This window comes from Balaenoptera ricei, chromosome X (genome assembly GCF_028023285.1).
Source record: "Balaenoptera ricei isolate mBalRic1 chromosome X, mBalRic1.hap2, whole genome shotgun sequence".
Classification (NCBI taxonomy): domain Eukaryota; kingdom Metazoa; phylum Chordata; class Mammalia; order Artiodactyla; family Balaenopteridae; genus Balaenoptera; species Balaenoptera ricei.
The window spans coordinates 76,117,230-76,129,426 of NC_082660.1; the positions used below are offsets into that span (position 1 = coordinate 76,117,230).

At 38.6% G+C, this 12,197-nt stretch overlaps 1 protein-coding gene across 1 annotated transcript in view; it reads right to left on the reverse strand.

The window, feature by feature from the left end:
• POF1B (POF1B actin binding protein) overlaps positions 1–12,197 on the reverse strand; it is a 95,431-nt gene that overhangs the window by 10,329 nt on the left and 72,905 nt on the right. Inside the window, exons 9-14 of the mRNA XM_059910710.1 lie at positions 12,096–12,188; positions 11,141–11,254; positions 10,184–10,336; positions 9,729–9,848; positions 1,172–1,300; positions 277–359 (exon numbers count right to left, since the gene is read on the reverse strand). Coding sequence (XP_059766693.1) covers positions 277–359; positions 1,172–1,300; positions 9,729–9,848; positions 10,184–10,336; positions 11,141–11,254; positions 12,096–12,188 — 692 coding nt within the window. The remainder of the gene's footprint in view (positions 1–276; positions 360–1,171; positions 1,301–9,728; positions 9,849–10,183; positions 10,337–11,140; positions 11,255–12,095; positions 12,189–12,197) is intronic.

Genomic DNA, 12,197 nt, shown 5'->3' on the forward strand with positions numbered 1-12,197 from the left:
ACTGAAAGAGTCCTGACTAATATGGTTGGTTAAACAACTAATTATTTGCTTTTCACTTTCATTGTATTTACTGTATTGTAACTACAGTAAAAGTGTGCTCTTGAATTTTGTTGACCATAATAGCTATGTCTTTTTGTGAACATTCATTCTTCAGTAGAATTATTGGCCAGCAGAAAACACCAAACTCTGTCTAGGGGCGTATATATCAGTTAAACATGCTATAATTTGGATTATCATAACCAAAGTCATATCCAAATTTCATTAAAAATACATTACTTTCTAGTGGTAATAGTTGTCCTTCCACCACTGGAGGGTTGGTTATGAGATGAATATATTTCTTGTCTCAACTTCGAGAGTTCCTTACAAATAAAAAACAATATAATCATTTGAAAACCATAGAAACATGAGGTAAGAAGTATGTTTGATCATTTAACAAGGTTACTAAGAATAATTACTTTTTTCCCTTCCTTTTTAGCCTTGAGGTAAGAATGTTCCAATCCCACTTGTTGAATTCCCTATAGTCTTGCTTCATGGTACCTAATCAGTTACATTATAAGTCTCTGCAGGAATCCACTAACTGGTTCTATACTTAAGGGATAACATGAGATAGAATGAGCATGATTCTCAAGATGAAGATGTGAAAACTTTTGTTCCAAAGATTTAAATGTGTAGCTATAAAAGAAAAGTATGAAATTTCAATATGGAAGCAGATATTGTTTCTTAAGAGAAAATCTATCACTGAACGTTACTACAAGTACCATTAGTTCAATAACAGCAATACAACATTAGCCACCATTTGGGTAGTTTCTTCCTTCAGTACCTATTTTATGACAGATCTTGGGCTACATGCTACTGACACAGAAAGGAATATAACACAGTCCCTTGCTGAAGCAGCTCACAGCCTTATTGGGAGTTTGACTGCTAATGAGGTAGAAAATCAATGTCTTAAAATTATTAAAGGCACAATAGCACATATTTTTTGCTTCAATTCTAGCTTTTATTTGAATTATTTCTCCTGAAATGTGAGTCTTCTGCTTCTCATAGGCACTCACATTCTACTTCATAAATAAAGTAAGTCTTGGAAACATGTCTTTTTATAGTTTGTGGGAAGTATTTATCCAACAGGGCTGAGTTGTATGGTTCATCTCCACCTTGACCCCTTCTCTGTTACCTCTGATTGATGCTTTATAAGGGAATCCTTCTCTTCCAACAAGCTTGTCAGTTCATGAATCTTGAGTTGGAAGTCACTGCAACTTCCTTCTCTTCTTGAAACATCTTTTTGGTACTGATTTAATTGAGTCTAAGGATTTAAAAAGAACTAAGAATTATTATAATTCTCATTTAACAAAATGGGTAACTGAGTTCCAAAGAGGTTAAGTGACATAAAGTCATACAGCTAGTTATGAAATGAAGAGCAAAATACCAATAGTTATAAACATTTAAAGAGCTTTATGAATGTAATATGTGAACTGAAATGCCAATTAGGAATTTCTTATTTTTTTTAAGATTTATTGTTTAGGAGGAGGAGAGAAGATGGTGGAAGAGTAAGACGCGGAGATCACCTTCCTTCCCACAGATACAGTAGAAATACATCTACACGTGGAACTGCTCCTACAGAACACCCACTGAACGCTGGCAGAAAACGTCCGACCTGCAAAAAGGCAAGAAACTCCCCCCGTACTTGGGTAGGGCAAAAGAAAAAAGAAATAACAGAGACAAAAGACTAGGGACGGCACCTGCACCAGTGGGAGGGAGCCGTGAAGGAGGAAAGGTTTCCACGCACTAGGAAGCCCCTTCGCGGGCAGAGACTGCGGGTGGCAGAGGGGGGAAGCTTCGGAGCCACGGAGGAGAGCGCAGCCACAGGGGTGCGGAGGGCAAAGCAGAGAGGTTCCCGCGTGGAGGAGCGGTGCCGAACAGCACTCGCCAGCCCGAGAGGCTTGTCTGCTCCCCCGCCGGGGCGGGTGGGGCTGGGAGCTGAGGCTCGGGCTTCGGTCGGATCGCAGGGAGAGGACTGGGGTTGGCGACGTGAACACAGCCTGAAGAGGTTAGCGCACCACAGCTGGCCGGGAGGGAGTCCGGGGAAAAAGTCTGCAGCTGCCGAAGAGGCAAGAGACTATTTCTTCCCTCTTTGTTTCCTGGTGCGCGAGGAGAGGGGATTCAGAGCGCCGCCTAAACGAGCTCCAGAGACGGGCGCGAGCCGCGGTGATCAGCGCGGACCCCAGAGACGGGCGTGAGACGCTGGGGCTGCTGCTGCCACCTCCAAAAAGCCTCTGTGTGAGCACAGGTCACTCTCCACACCGCCCCTCCCGGGAGCCTGTGCAGCCCGCCACTGCCAGGGTCCCGTGATCTGGGGACAATTTCCCCGGGAGAACGCACCGCGCCTCAGGCTGGTGCAACGTCACGCTGGCCTCGGCCGCCGCAGGCTCGCCCCACCTCCTCTATACCCCTCCCTCCCCACGGCGTGGGTGAGCCAGAGCCCCCGAAGCAGCTGCTCCTTTAACCCCATCCTGTCTGGGCGGGGAATAGACACCCTCAGGCGACCTACACGCAGAGGCGGGTCCAAATCCAAAGCTGAACCCCAGGAACTGTGCGAACAGGGAAGAGAAGGGGAAATCTCTCCCAGCAGCCTCAGAAGCAGCGAATTAAAACTCCACAAACAACTTGATGTGCCTGCATCTGTTGAATACTTGAATAGATAACGAATCATCCCAAATTCAGGAGGTGGACTTTGGGAGCAGGATATATTTATTTTTCCCCTTTTCCTTTTTTTTGTGAGTGTATATATATATGCTTCTGGGTGAGATTTTGTCTGTATAGCTTTGCTTTACAATAGCTTTGTTTTACTTCACTATATTATATCCTCTTTCTTTCTTTCTTTCTTTCTATTTTTTCTCCCTTTTACTCTGAGCCGTGTGGACGAAAGGCTCTTGGTGCTCCAGCCAGGTATCAGGGCCGTGCCTCTGAGGTGGGAGAGCCAACTTCAGGACACTGGTCCACAAGAGACCTCCCAGCTCCACGTAATACCAAACGGCAAAAATCTCTCAGAGATCTCCTTCTCAACATCAAGACCCAGCTTCACTCAACGACCAGCAAGCTACAGTGCTGGACACCCTATGCCAAACAACTAGCAAGACAGGAACACAGCCCCATCCATTAGCAGAGAGGCTGCCTAAAATCATAATAAGGCCAGAGACACCCCAAAATACACCACCAGACGTGGACGTGCCCACCAGAAAGACAAGATCCAGCCTCATCCACCAGAGCTCAGGCACTAGTTCCCTCCACCAGGAAGCCTACACAACCCACTGAACCAACCTTAGCCACTGGGGACAGATACCAAAAACAACAGGAACTACAAACCTGCAGCCTGTGAAAAGGAGACCCCAAACACAGTAAGATAAGCAAAATGAGACGACAGAAAAACACACAGCAGATGAAGGAGCAGGGTCAAAACACACCAGACTTAACAAATGAAGAGGAAATAGGTAGTCTACCTGAAAAAGAATTCAGAATAATGATAGTAAGGATGATCCAAAATCTTGGAAATAGAATAGAAAAAATGCAAGAAACATTTAACAAGGACGTAGAAGAACTAAAGAGGAACCAAGCAATGATGAAAAACACAATAAATGAAATTAAAAATACTCTAGATGGGATCAATAGCAGAATAACTGAGGCAGAAGAAAGGATAAGTGACCTGGAAGATAAAATGGTGGAAATAACTACTGCAGAGCAGGATAAAGGAAAAAGAATGAAAAGAACTGAGGACAGTCTCAGAGACCTCTGGGACAACATTAAACGCACCAACATTCGAATTATAGGGGTCCCAGAAGAAGAAGAGAAAAAGAAAGGGACTGAGAAAATATTTGAAGAGATTATAGTTGAAAACTTCCCTAATATGGGGAAGGAAATAGTTAATCAAGTCCTGGAAGCACAGAGAGTCCCATACAGGATAAACCCAAGGAGAAACACGCCAAGACACATATTAATCAAACTGTCAAAAATTAAATATAAGGAAAACATATTAAAGGCAGCAAGGGAAAAACAACAAATAACACACAAGGGAATCCCCATAAGGTTAACATCTGATCTTTCAGCAGAAACTCTGCAAGCCAAAAGGGAGTGGCAGGATATACTTAAAGTGATCAAGGAGAAAAACCTACAGCCAAGATTACTCTACCCAGCAAGGATCTCATTCAGATTCGATGGAGAAATTAAAACCTTTACAGACAAGCAAAAGCTGAGAGAGTTCAGCACCATCAAACCAGCTTTACAACAAATGCTAAAGGAACTTCTCTAGGCAAGAAATACAAGAGAAGGAAAACACCTACAATAAAAAACCCAAAACATTTAAGAAAATGGGAATAGGAACATACATATCGATAATTACCTTGAATGTAAATGGATTAAATGCTCCCACCAAAAGACACAGGCTGGCTGAATGGATACAGAAACAAGACCCATATATATGGTGTCTACAAGAGACCCACTTCAGACCTAGAGACACATACAGACTGAAAGTGAGGGGATGGAAAAAGATATTCCATGCAAATGGAAATCAAAAGAAAGCTGGAGTAGCAATTCTCATATCAGACAAAATAGACTTTAAAATAAAGACTATTACAAGAGACAAAGAAGGACACTATATAATGATCAAGGGATCGATCCAAGAGGAAGGTATAACAATTGTAAATATTTATGCACCCAACATAGGAGCACCTCAATACATAAGGCAAATACTAACAGCCATAAAAGGGGAAATCGACAGCAACACAATCATAGTAGGGGACTTTAACACCCCACTTTCACCAATGGACAGATCATCCAAAATGAAAATAAATAAGGAAACACAAGCTTTAAATGATACATTAAACAATATGGACTTAATTGATATTTATAGGATATTCCACCCCAAAACAACAGAATACACATTTTTCTCAAGTGCGCATGGAACATTCTCCAGGATAGATCATATCTTGGGTCACAAATCAAGCCATGGTAAATTTAAGAAAATGGAAATCGTATCAAGTATCTTTTCCGACCACAACGCTATGAGACTAGATATCAATTACAGGAAAAGATCTGTAAAAAATACAAACACATGGATGCTACACAATACATTACTTAATAACGAAGTGATTACTGAAGAAATCAAAGGGGAAATCAAAAAAAACCTAGAAACAAATGACAATGGAGATATGACGACCCAAAACCTATGGGACGCAGCAAAAGCAGTGTTAAGAGGGAAGTTTATAGCAATACAAGCCTACCTCAAGAAACAGGAAACATCTCGAATAAACAACCTAACCTTGCACCTAAAGCAATTAGAGAAAGAAGAACAAAAAAACCTCAAAGCCAGCATAAGGAAAGAAATTATAAAGATCAGGTCAGAAATAACTGAAAAAGAAATGAAGGAAACAATAGCAAAAATCAATGAAACTAAAAGCTGGTTCTTTGAGAAGATAAACAAAATTGATAAACCATTAGCCAGACTCATCAAGAGAAGAAGGGACAAGATTCAAATCAATAGAATTAGAAATGAAAAAGGAGAAGTAACCACGGACACTGCAGAAATAAAAAAGATCATGAGAGATAACTACAAGCAACCCTATGCCAATAAAATGGACAACCTGGAAGAAATGGACAGATTCGTAGAAATGCACAACCTGTCGAGACTGAACCAGGAAGAAATAGAAAATATGAACAGACCAATCACAAGCACTGAAATTGAAACTGTGATTAAAAACCTTCCAACAAACAAAAGCCCAGGACCAGATGTCTTCACAGGTGCATTCTATCAAACATTTAGAGAAGAGCTAACACCTATCCTTCTCAAACTCTTCCAAAATATTGCAGAGGGAGGAACACTCCCCAACTCATTCTATGAGGCCACCATCACCCTGATACCAAAACCAGACAAAGATGTCACAAAGAAAGAAAACTACAGGCCAATATCACTGATGAACATAGATGCAAAAATCCTCAACAAAATACTCGCAAACAGAATCCAACAGCACATTAAAAGGATCATACACCATGATCAAGTGGGGTTTATCCCAGGAATGCAAGGATTCTTCAATATATGCAAATCAATCAATGTGATACACCATATTAACAAATTGAAGGAGAAAAACCATATGATCATCTCAATAGATGCAGAGAAAGCTTTCGACAAAATTCAACACCCATTTATGATAAAAGCCCTGCAGAAAGTAGGCATAGAGGGAACTTTCCTCAACATAATAAAGGCCATATATGACAAACCCACAGCCAACATTGTCCTCAATGGTGAAAAACTGAAACCATTTCCACTAAGATCAGGAACAAGACAAGGTTGCCCACTCTCACCACTATTATTCAACATAGTTTTGGAAGTGTTATCCACAGCAATCAGAGAAGACAAAGAAATAAAAGGAATCCAAATCGGAAAAGAAGAAGTAAAGCTGTCACTGTTTGCAGATGACATGATACTATACATAGAGAATCCTAAAGATGCTACCAGAAAAATACTAGAGCTAATCAATGAATTTGGTAAAGTAGCAGGATACAAAATTAATGCACAGAAATCTCTTGCATTTCTATACACTAATGACGAAAAATCTGAAAGTGAAATTAAGGAAACACACCCGTTTACCATTGCAACAAAAAGAATAAAATATTTAGGAATAAACCTACCTAAGGAGACAAAAGACCTGTAGGCAGAAAATTATAAGACACTGATGAAAGAAATTAAAGATGATACAAATAGATGGAGAGATATACCATGTTCTTGGATTGGAAGAATCAACATTGTGAAAATGACTCTACTACCCAAAGCAATCTACAGATTCAATGCAATCCCTATCAAACTACCACTGGCATTTTTCACAGAACTAGAACAAACAATTTCACAATTTGTATCGAAACACAAAAGACCCCGAATAGCCAAAGCAATCTTGAGAACGAAAAATGGAGCTGGGGGAATCAGGCTCCCTGAGTTCCAACTATATTACAAAGCTACAGTAATCAAGACAGTTTGGTACTGGCACAAAAACAGAAATATAGATCAATGGAACAGGATATAAAGCCCAGAGATAAACCCATGCACATATGGTCACCTTATCTTTGATAAAGGAGGCAAGCATATATAGTGAAGAAAAGACAGCCTCTTCAATAAGTGGTGCTGGGAAAATTGGACAGATACATGTAAAAGTATGAAATTAGAACACTCCCTGACACCATGCACAAAAATAAACTCAAAATGGATTAAAGACCTAAGTGTAAGGCCAGACACTATCAAACTCTTAGAGGAAAACATAGGCAGAACACTCTATGACATACATCACAGCAAGATTCTTTTTTACCCAGCTCCTAGAGAAATGGAAATAAGAACACAAATAAACAAATGGGACCTAATGAAACTTAAAAGCTTTTGCACAGCAAAGGAAACCATAAACAAGACCAAAAGACAACCATCAGAATGGGAGAAAGTATTTGCAAATGTAGCAACTGACAAAGGATTAATCTCCAAGATTTACAAGCAGCTCATGCAGCTCAATAACAAAAAAACGAACAACCCAATCCAAAAATGAGCAGAAGACTTAAACAGACATTTCTCCAAAGAAGATATACAGATTGCCAACAGACACATGAAAGAATGCTCAACATCATTAATCATTAGAGAAATGCAAATCAAAACTACAATGAGGTATCATCTCACACCGGTCAGAATGGCCATCATCAAAAAATCTAGAAACAATAAATGCTGGAGAGGGTGTGGAGGAAAGGGAACACTCTTGCACTGTTGGTGGGAATGTAAATTGATACAGCCACTATGGAGAACAGTATGGAGGTTCCTTAAAAAACTACAAATAGAACTACCATACGACCCAGCAATCCCACTACTGGGCATATACCCTGAGAACACCATAGGTCAAAAAGAGTCATGTACCAAAATGTTCATTGCAGCTCTATTTACAATAGCCAGGACATGGAAGCAACCAAAGTGCCCATCATCGGATGAATGGATAAAGAAAGTGTGGCACATATATACAATGGAATATTACTCAGCCATAAAAAGAAATGAAATGGAGGTATTTGTAATGAGGTGGATGGAGTTAGAGTCTGTCATACAGAGTGAAGTAAGTCAGAGAGAGAAAAACAAATACAGTATGCTAACACATATATACGGAATCTAAGGGAAAAAAAAAAAAGGCCATGAAGGACCTAGTGGCAAGACGGGAATAAAGACACAGACCTACTAGAGAATGGACTTGAGGATATGGGGAGGGGGTGGGGTGAGATGTGACAGGGTAAGAGAGTGTCATGGACATATATACACTACCAAATGTAAAATAGATAGCTAGTGGGAAGCAGCCGCATAGCACAGGGAGATCAGCTCAGTGCTTTGTGACCACCTAGAGGGGTGGGATGGGGAGGGTGGGAGGGAGGGAGATGCAAGAGGGAAGAGAAATGGGAACATATTGTATATGTAGAACTGATTAACTTTGTTATAAAGCAGAAGCTAACACACCATTGTAAGGCAATTATACTTCAATAAAGATGTTTAAAAAAAAAAGATTTATTGTTTATTTTTTTATTTTTTATTTTTGGCTGCGTCAGATCTTAGTTGCAGTACGTGGGATCTTCATTGAGGCTTCTATCTAATTGTGGCGTGCAGGTTTTCCCTTTTCTAGTTGTGGTGCACAGGTTCCAGAGCACATGGGCTCTGTAGTTTGTGGAAATGCAGGCTCTCTAGTTGAGGTGCACGAGCTCAGTAGTTGTGGCGCATTGACTCTAGTTGCCCCATGGCATGTGGGATCTTAGTTCCCTGACCAGGGATCGAACCCGAGTCCCCTGCATTGTAAGGTGGATTCTTTATCACTGGACCACCAGGGAAGTCCAAGAAATTTCTCATTTTTAAAAGGTAACTTTACTATTTAGGCTTAGGCATTACTTAAGTAAAAGTCCTAGGCAACAAGAATTAAAATAAAGCTAAGGAAACAGGTACTTTATATTCCTTCAAATACTAATTAAGGAAAACTCAATAACAAATCTTATATCATAATTTGCAGTTCACAACATATTCCTCCTTCATGACTCATCTCAGTCCTCACAGCAGCCTTCCAAGATAAGTATTATTATAATCTTTATTTACAAAACAGGTAAATGAGATCCAGAGACACAAAGGCACAACAGCTAGTAAGCAACATAGCTGCAACTCCGTGACAAGTCTTCTGACTGCAAATCCTGTCCATTTCCCTCTTTACTGCATTATGTGTGCACAGATGGTTGTTTAGGTTAAAGTGTTATTAGTAACGTTCATATGGAAAAGAAACCAGTGGAGGAAATCTGCAAGAAAAATCAGCAGACTTTTGAACAAATTCTATTTTATGAAGTCAAATGTGGCTTCACTGGATAATCTTGAAAGTTGCTTGGCTGCATAGAGCAGGCTTTAGGCAAGATCATAAAGTGTTCCCCCATCACCAAAAAAAAATAGAAATTAAAAATCAACAACCCTGAACTTAAGGTCTTCTTTTGCTTTCCTAGAAAAGATGAAGCTAAATTACAAGACAATTTAACAATATTCCCTACATAGTGATATGTATTTAAACAAATGGTTCTATGGCATACTCCTAAAACTCTACCTTTGGTTGATTTTTCTTTGTAGCATTAAACTTGAGACTATCATTATCTTATTAGAAAGTTTGTGCTGAACTGTGTATTTATGCAGTGTAGGATCTACATACCCTTAGTTTGCAGATCTCTCTATCTTTCTCCATTCTTAAGTTTTTTACCATCTCCATGTAATGGTTGCCAATCTCATCCACTTTAGCCTGCAGCATCGGGCCTGTGCAAGTCTCTGAAAGCTACACAAGACAAAATAAATTTCTGTAGTTAGACTGTTATGAAGGAAATACATATTATATTACAAGACATTAATAGATGAAAACCACTTGATTAAACAAGACATTGAAATAATGAGAGTGATTTTTAGGAACTGCATTACACAGCTCAAATGGCAGTGAGTTAAGACCTAACTGCATGTGAGATCATCAGAAAGCAGTCTACATATTTTCTCGAGATGAAGTGGATATATATATATATATATATATATATATATATATATATATATATATCCAATGCTAGGATTACAACCATATAACTAAGGCAATAACATATATTTAAAATAAAATTTGAATACCTGCACTCTAAGATTTTTATTCTCTTGCTCTAAATTACGCTTACAGTATTCCAGTTCTTTTAGTTTATATTCTACGTCTGATAGTGTATGCCGAAGAGAAAGATTGTTTTCTTCCAATGCTTGGCATTTTGAGGTTGAGTCTTCAAGTCGTTGCTGTAAAGAAGACACAGTAAATAAGACAAATGGATTCTACTTTTGGAGAGAGTGCTTTTAGTTGATTAATTCAATGAAACAAAGCAAATATTGATATTTTTCCATGCCCAGTTTTCTTATATATTTAACCTTAAAAGGCAAGTTAAATCAGCTATGAAAGACATTACCCTCACTTGCCTATCTTGAGTGAGAAGGAATCAAGATTAGATGAATGTTCAATGTACCAATCTAGCAATCTGACTCTTGCTGCTTTTTGACAATACCGTAACCTGCCTTCTAGTAGGCACCAAAATGACCATATGCCTGATTATGTGACAAATGAAAACCCAGCCAAAATTTGGGACTGTCATGGGAGTGAATTTTAGGAATGGACAGGCCTCAGAGGCTCATTACGATTTCCTAAGAATCTTCTCTGCTCAGGTATATGGAGAAATCTTCTAGAGTTCATTCATTCAGTTATTCATTGCACAAACATGTGTTAAGATCTACAAAAACTTTTTTATTGACACATTAGTAGATTAAATGAACGAGTGAACTTAGATTTTCAATATTTATACAATTTTTGTCACCCAACAAAACAGATAATTGTGGATTGTATATACTTTCTATCTAAAATACTTGGGGTTATCTATTTTTCTGAGAGGGCTTCAGTAATTGGAAATACCCAAAGCCACTCAATTCCCATATGAACAAATTGTTCTATCATATTTTAATTGTCTGGATTATATCTCATAACTCCAATGTGCTAGTAATTGTGCATATGAAAAACTATCAAATTTATTATCAAAGAAAATGTCAACTTACCTGCTGCTGGCGATTATTTGCTCTCACTGATGCTAAGAGTTCTTCATACTCTTTTATTTGAGTTTCTTTGAATGCCAAGTCTTTCTCAAATCTTATCTTGTCATTTTCCAGTGACTAGAAGCAAAATTATTTATGACTCAGAATTACAGAAACCTGTCAACAGTTATGTAATACAAAGACCTGTTTACATTGGAAGGTTTAAATAAGCATTTGTTTCATTTGTAGTTGTTTAATAAAACAGAATTCTTAAAAGTTAATCAAACTATGGGATACAAAGGATTGAAAATTTAAAAACCCACATCGATGGACATTTTGATGAATTGACTAATTGTAAGTACAATGAAGCAGAACCTTTTGAATTATTTTAATGTTTTTCTTCAATCTACAAAGACCCTTGTTAATCCCAGCAGGTGGTGAATTTTCAAATTAAGAGCCTAAATGTGTTCATCAGAACCCAGAAACAAGAAAACCCACTCCAAAGTCCTCAAGGAGTTATTCATTGTATGGAACGTATTCTGAATGTATCTAGCTGATGTCATGAAGAACACCAATTAGAATAGAAAATAGAAAATGTTAAGTTCTTGGAGAAAGAAGTTTTCAAGTATTCAAAGAAATTCAAAATATGCTTTATTATTACAGAAAAGGGGAAATTCTGAATCAGAGTCAGATTATTCTAATTTTACAAACTACTCCCTGGCTTTAAGCATTAAATTACCTTAGCAGTAAACTAAGTAATAAGTGTGCACCCAACTTTCTTTCATTTTCACATTGGATAACTCTTAACTCCTCTCTCCCAACCCCAATTAACTGTTTCAAGAAAATAACTATATCTGGGTGAGCACAATGTTGTTGTGTTGTATTAAATTTTGAAAAGGTATACTGAATGCTTTGATTTCTATGTTATGAAGCTAGGAACTAGAAAAGATTTGGAAAGAAAAATCAAAATAAATGTTACTGTCAAGTCATTCTGAAGATGTCCAAGCTCCTCCCGTATGTTGCTGAATGTGGACAGCACTAGCCGGAGTGATTTATCAGACATACCCCTCATCTGGAGGAA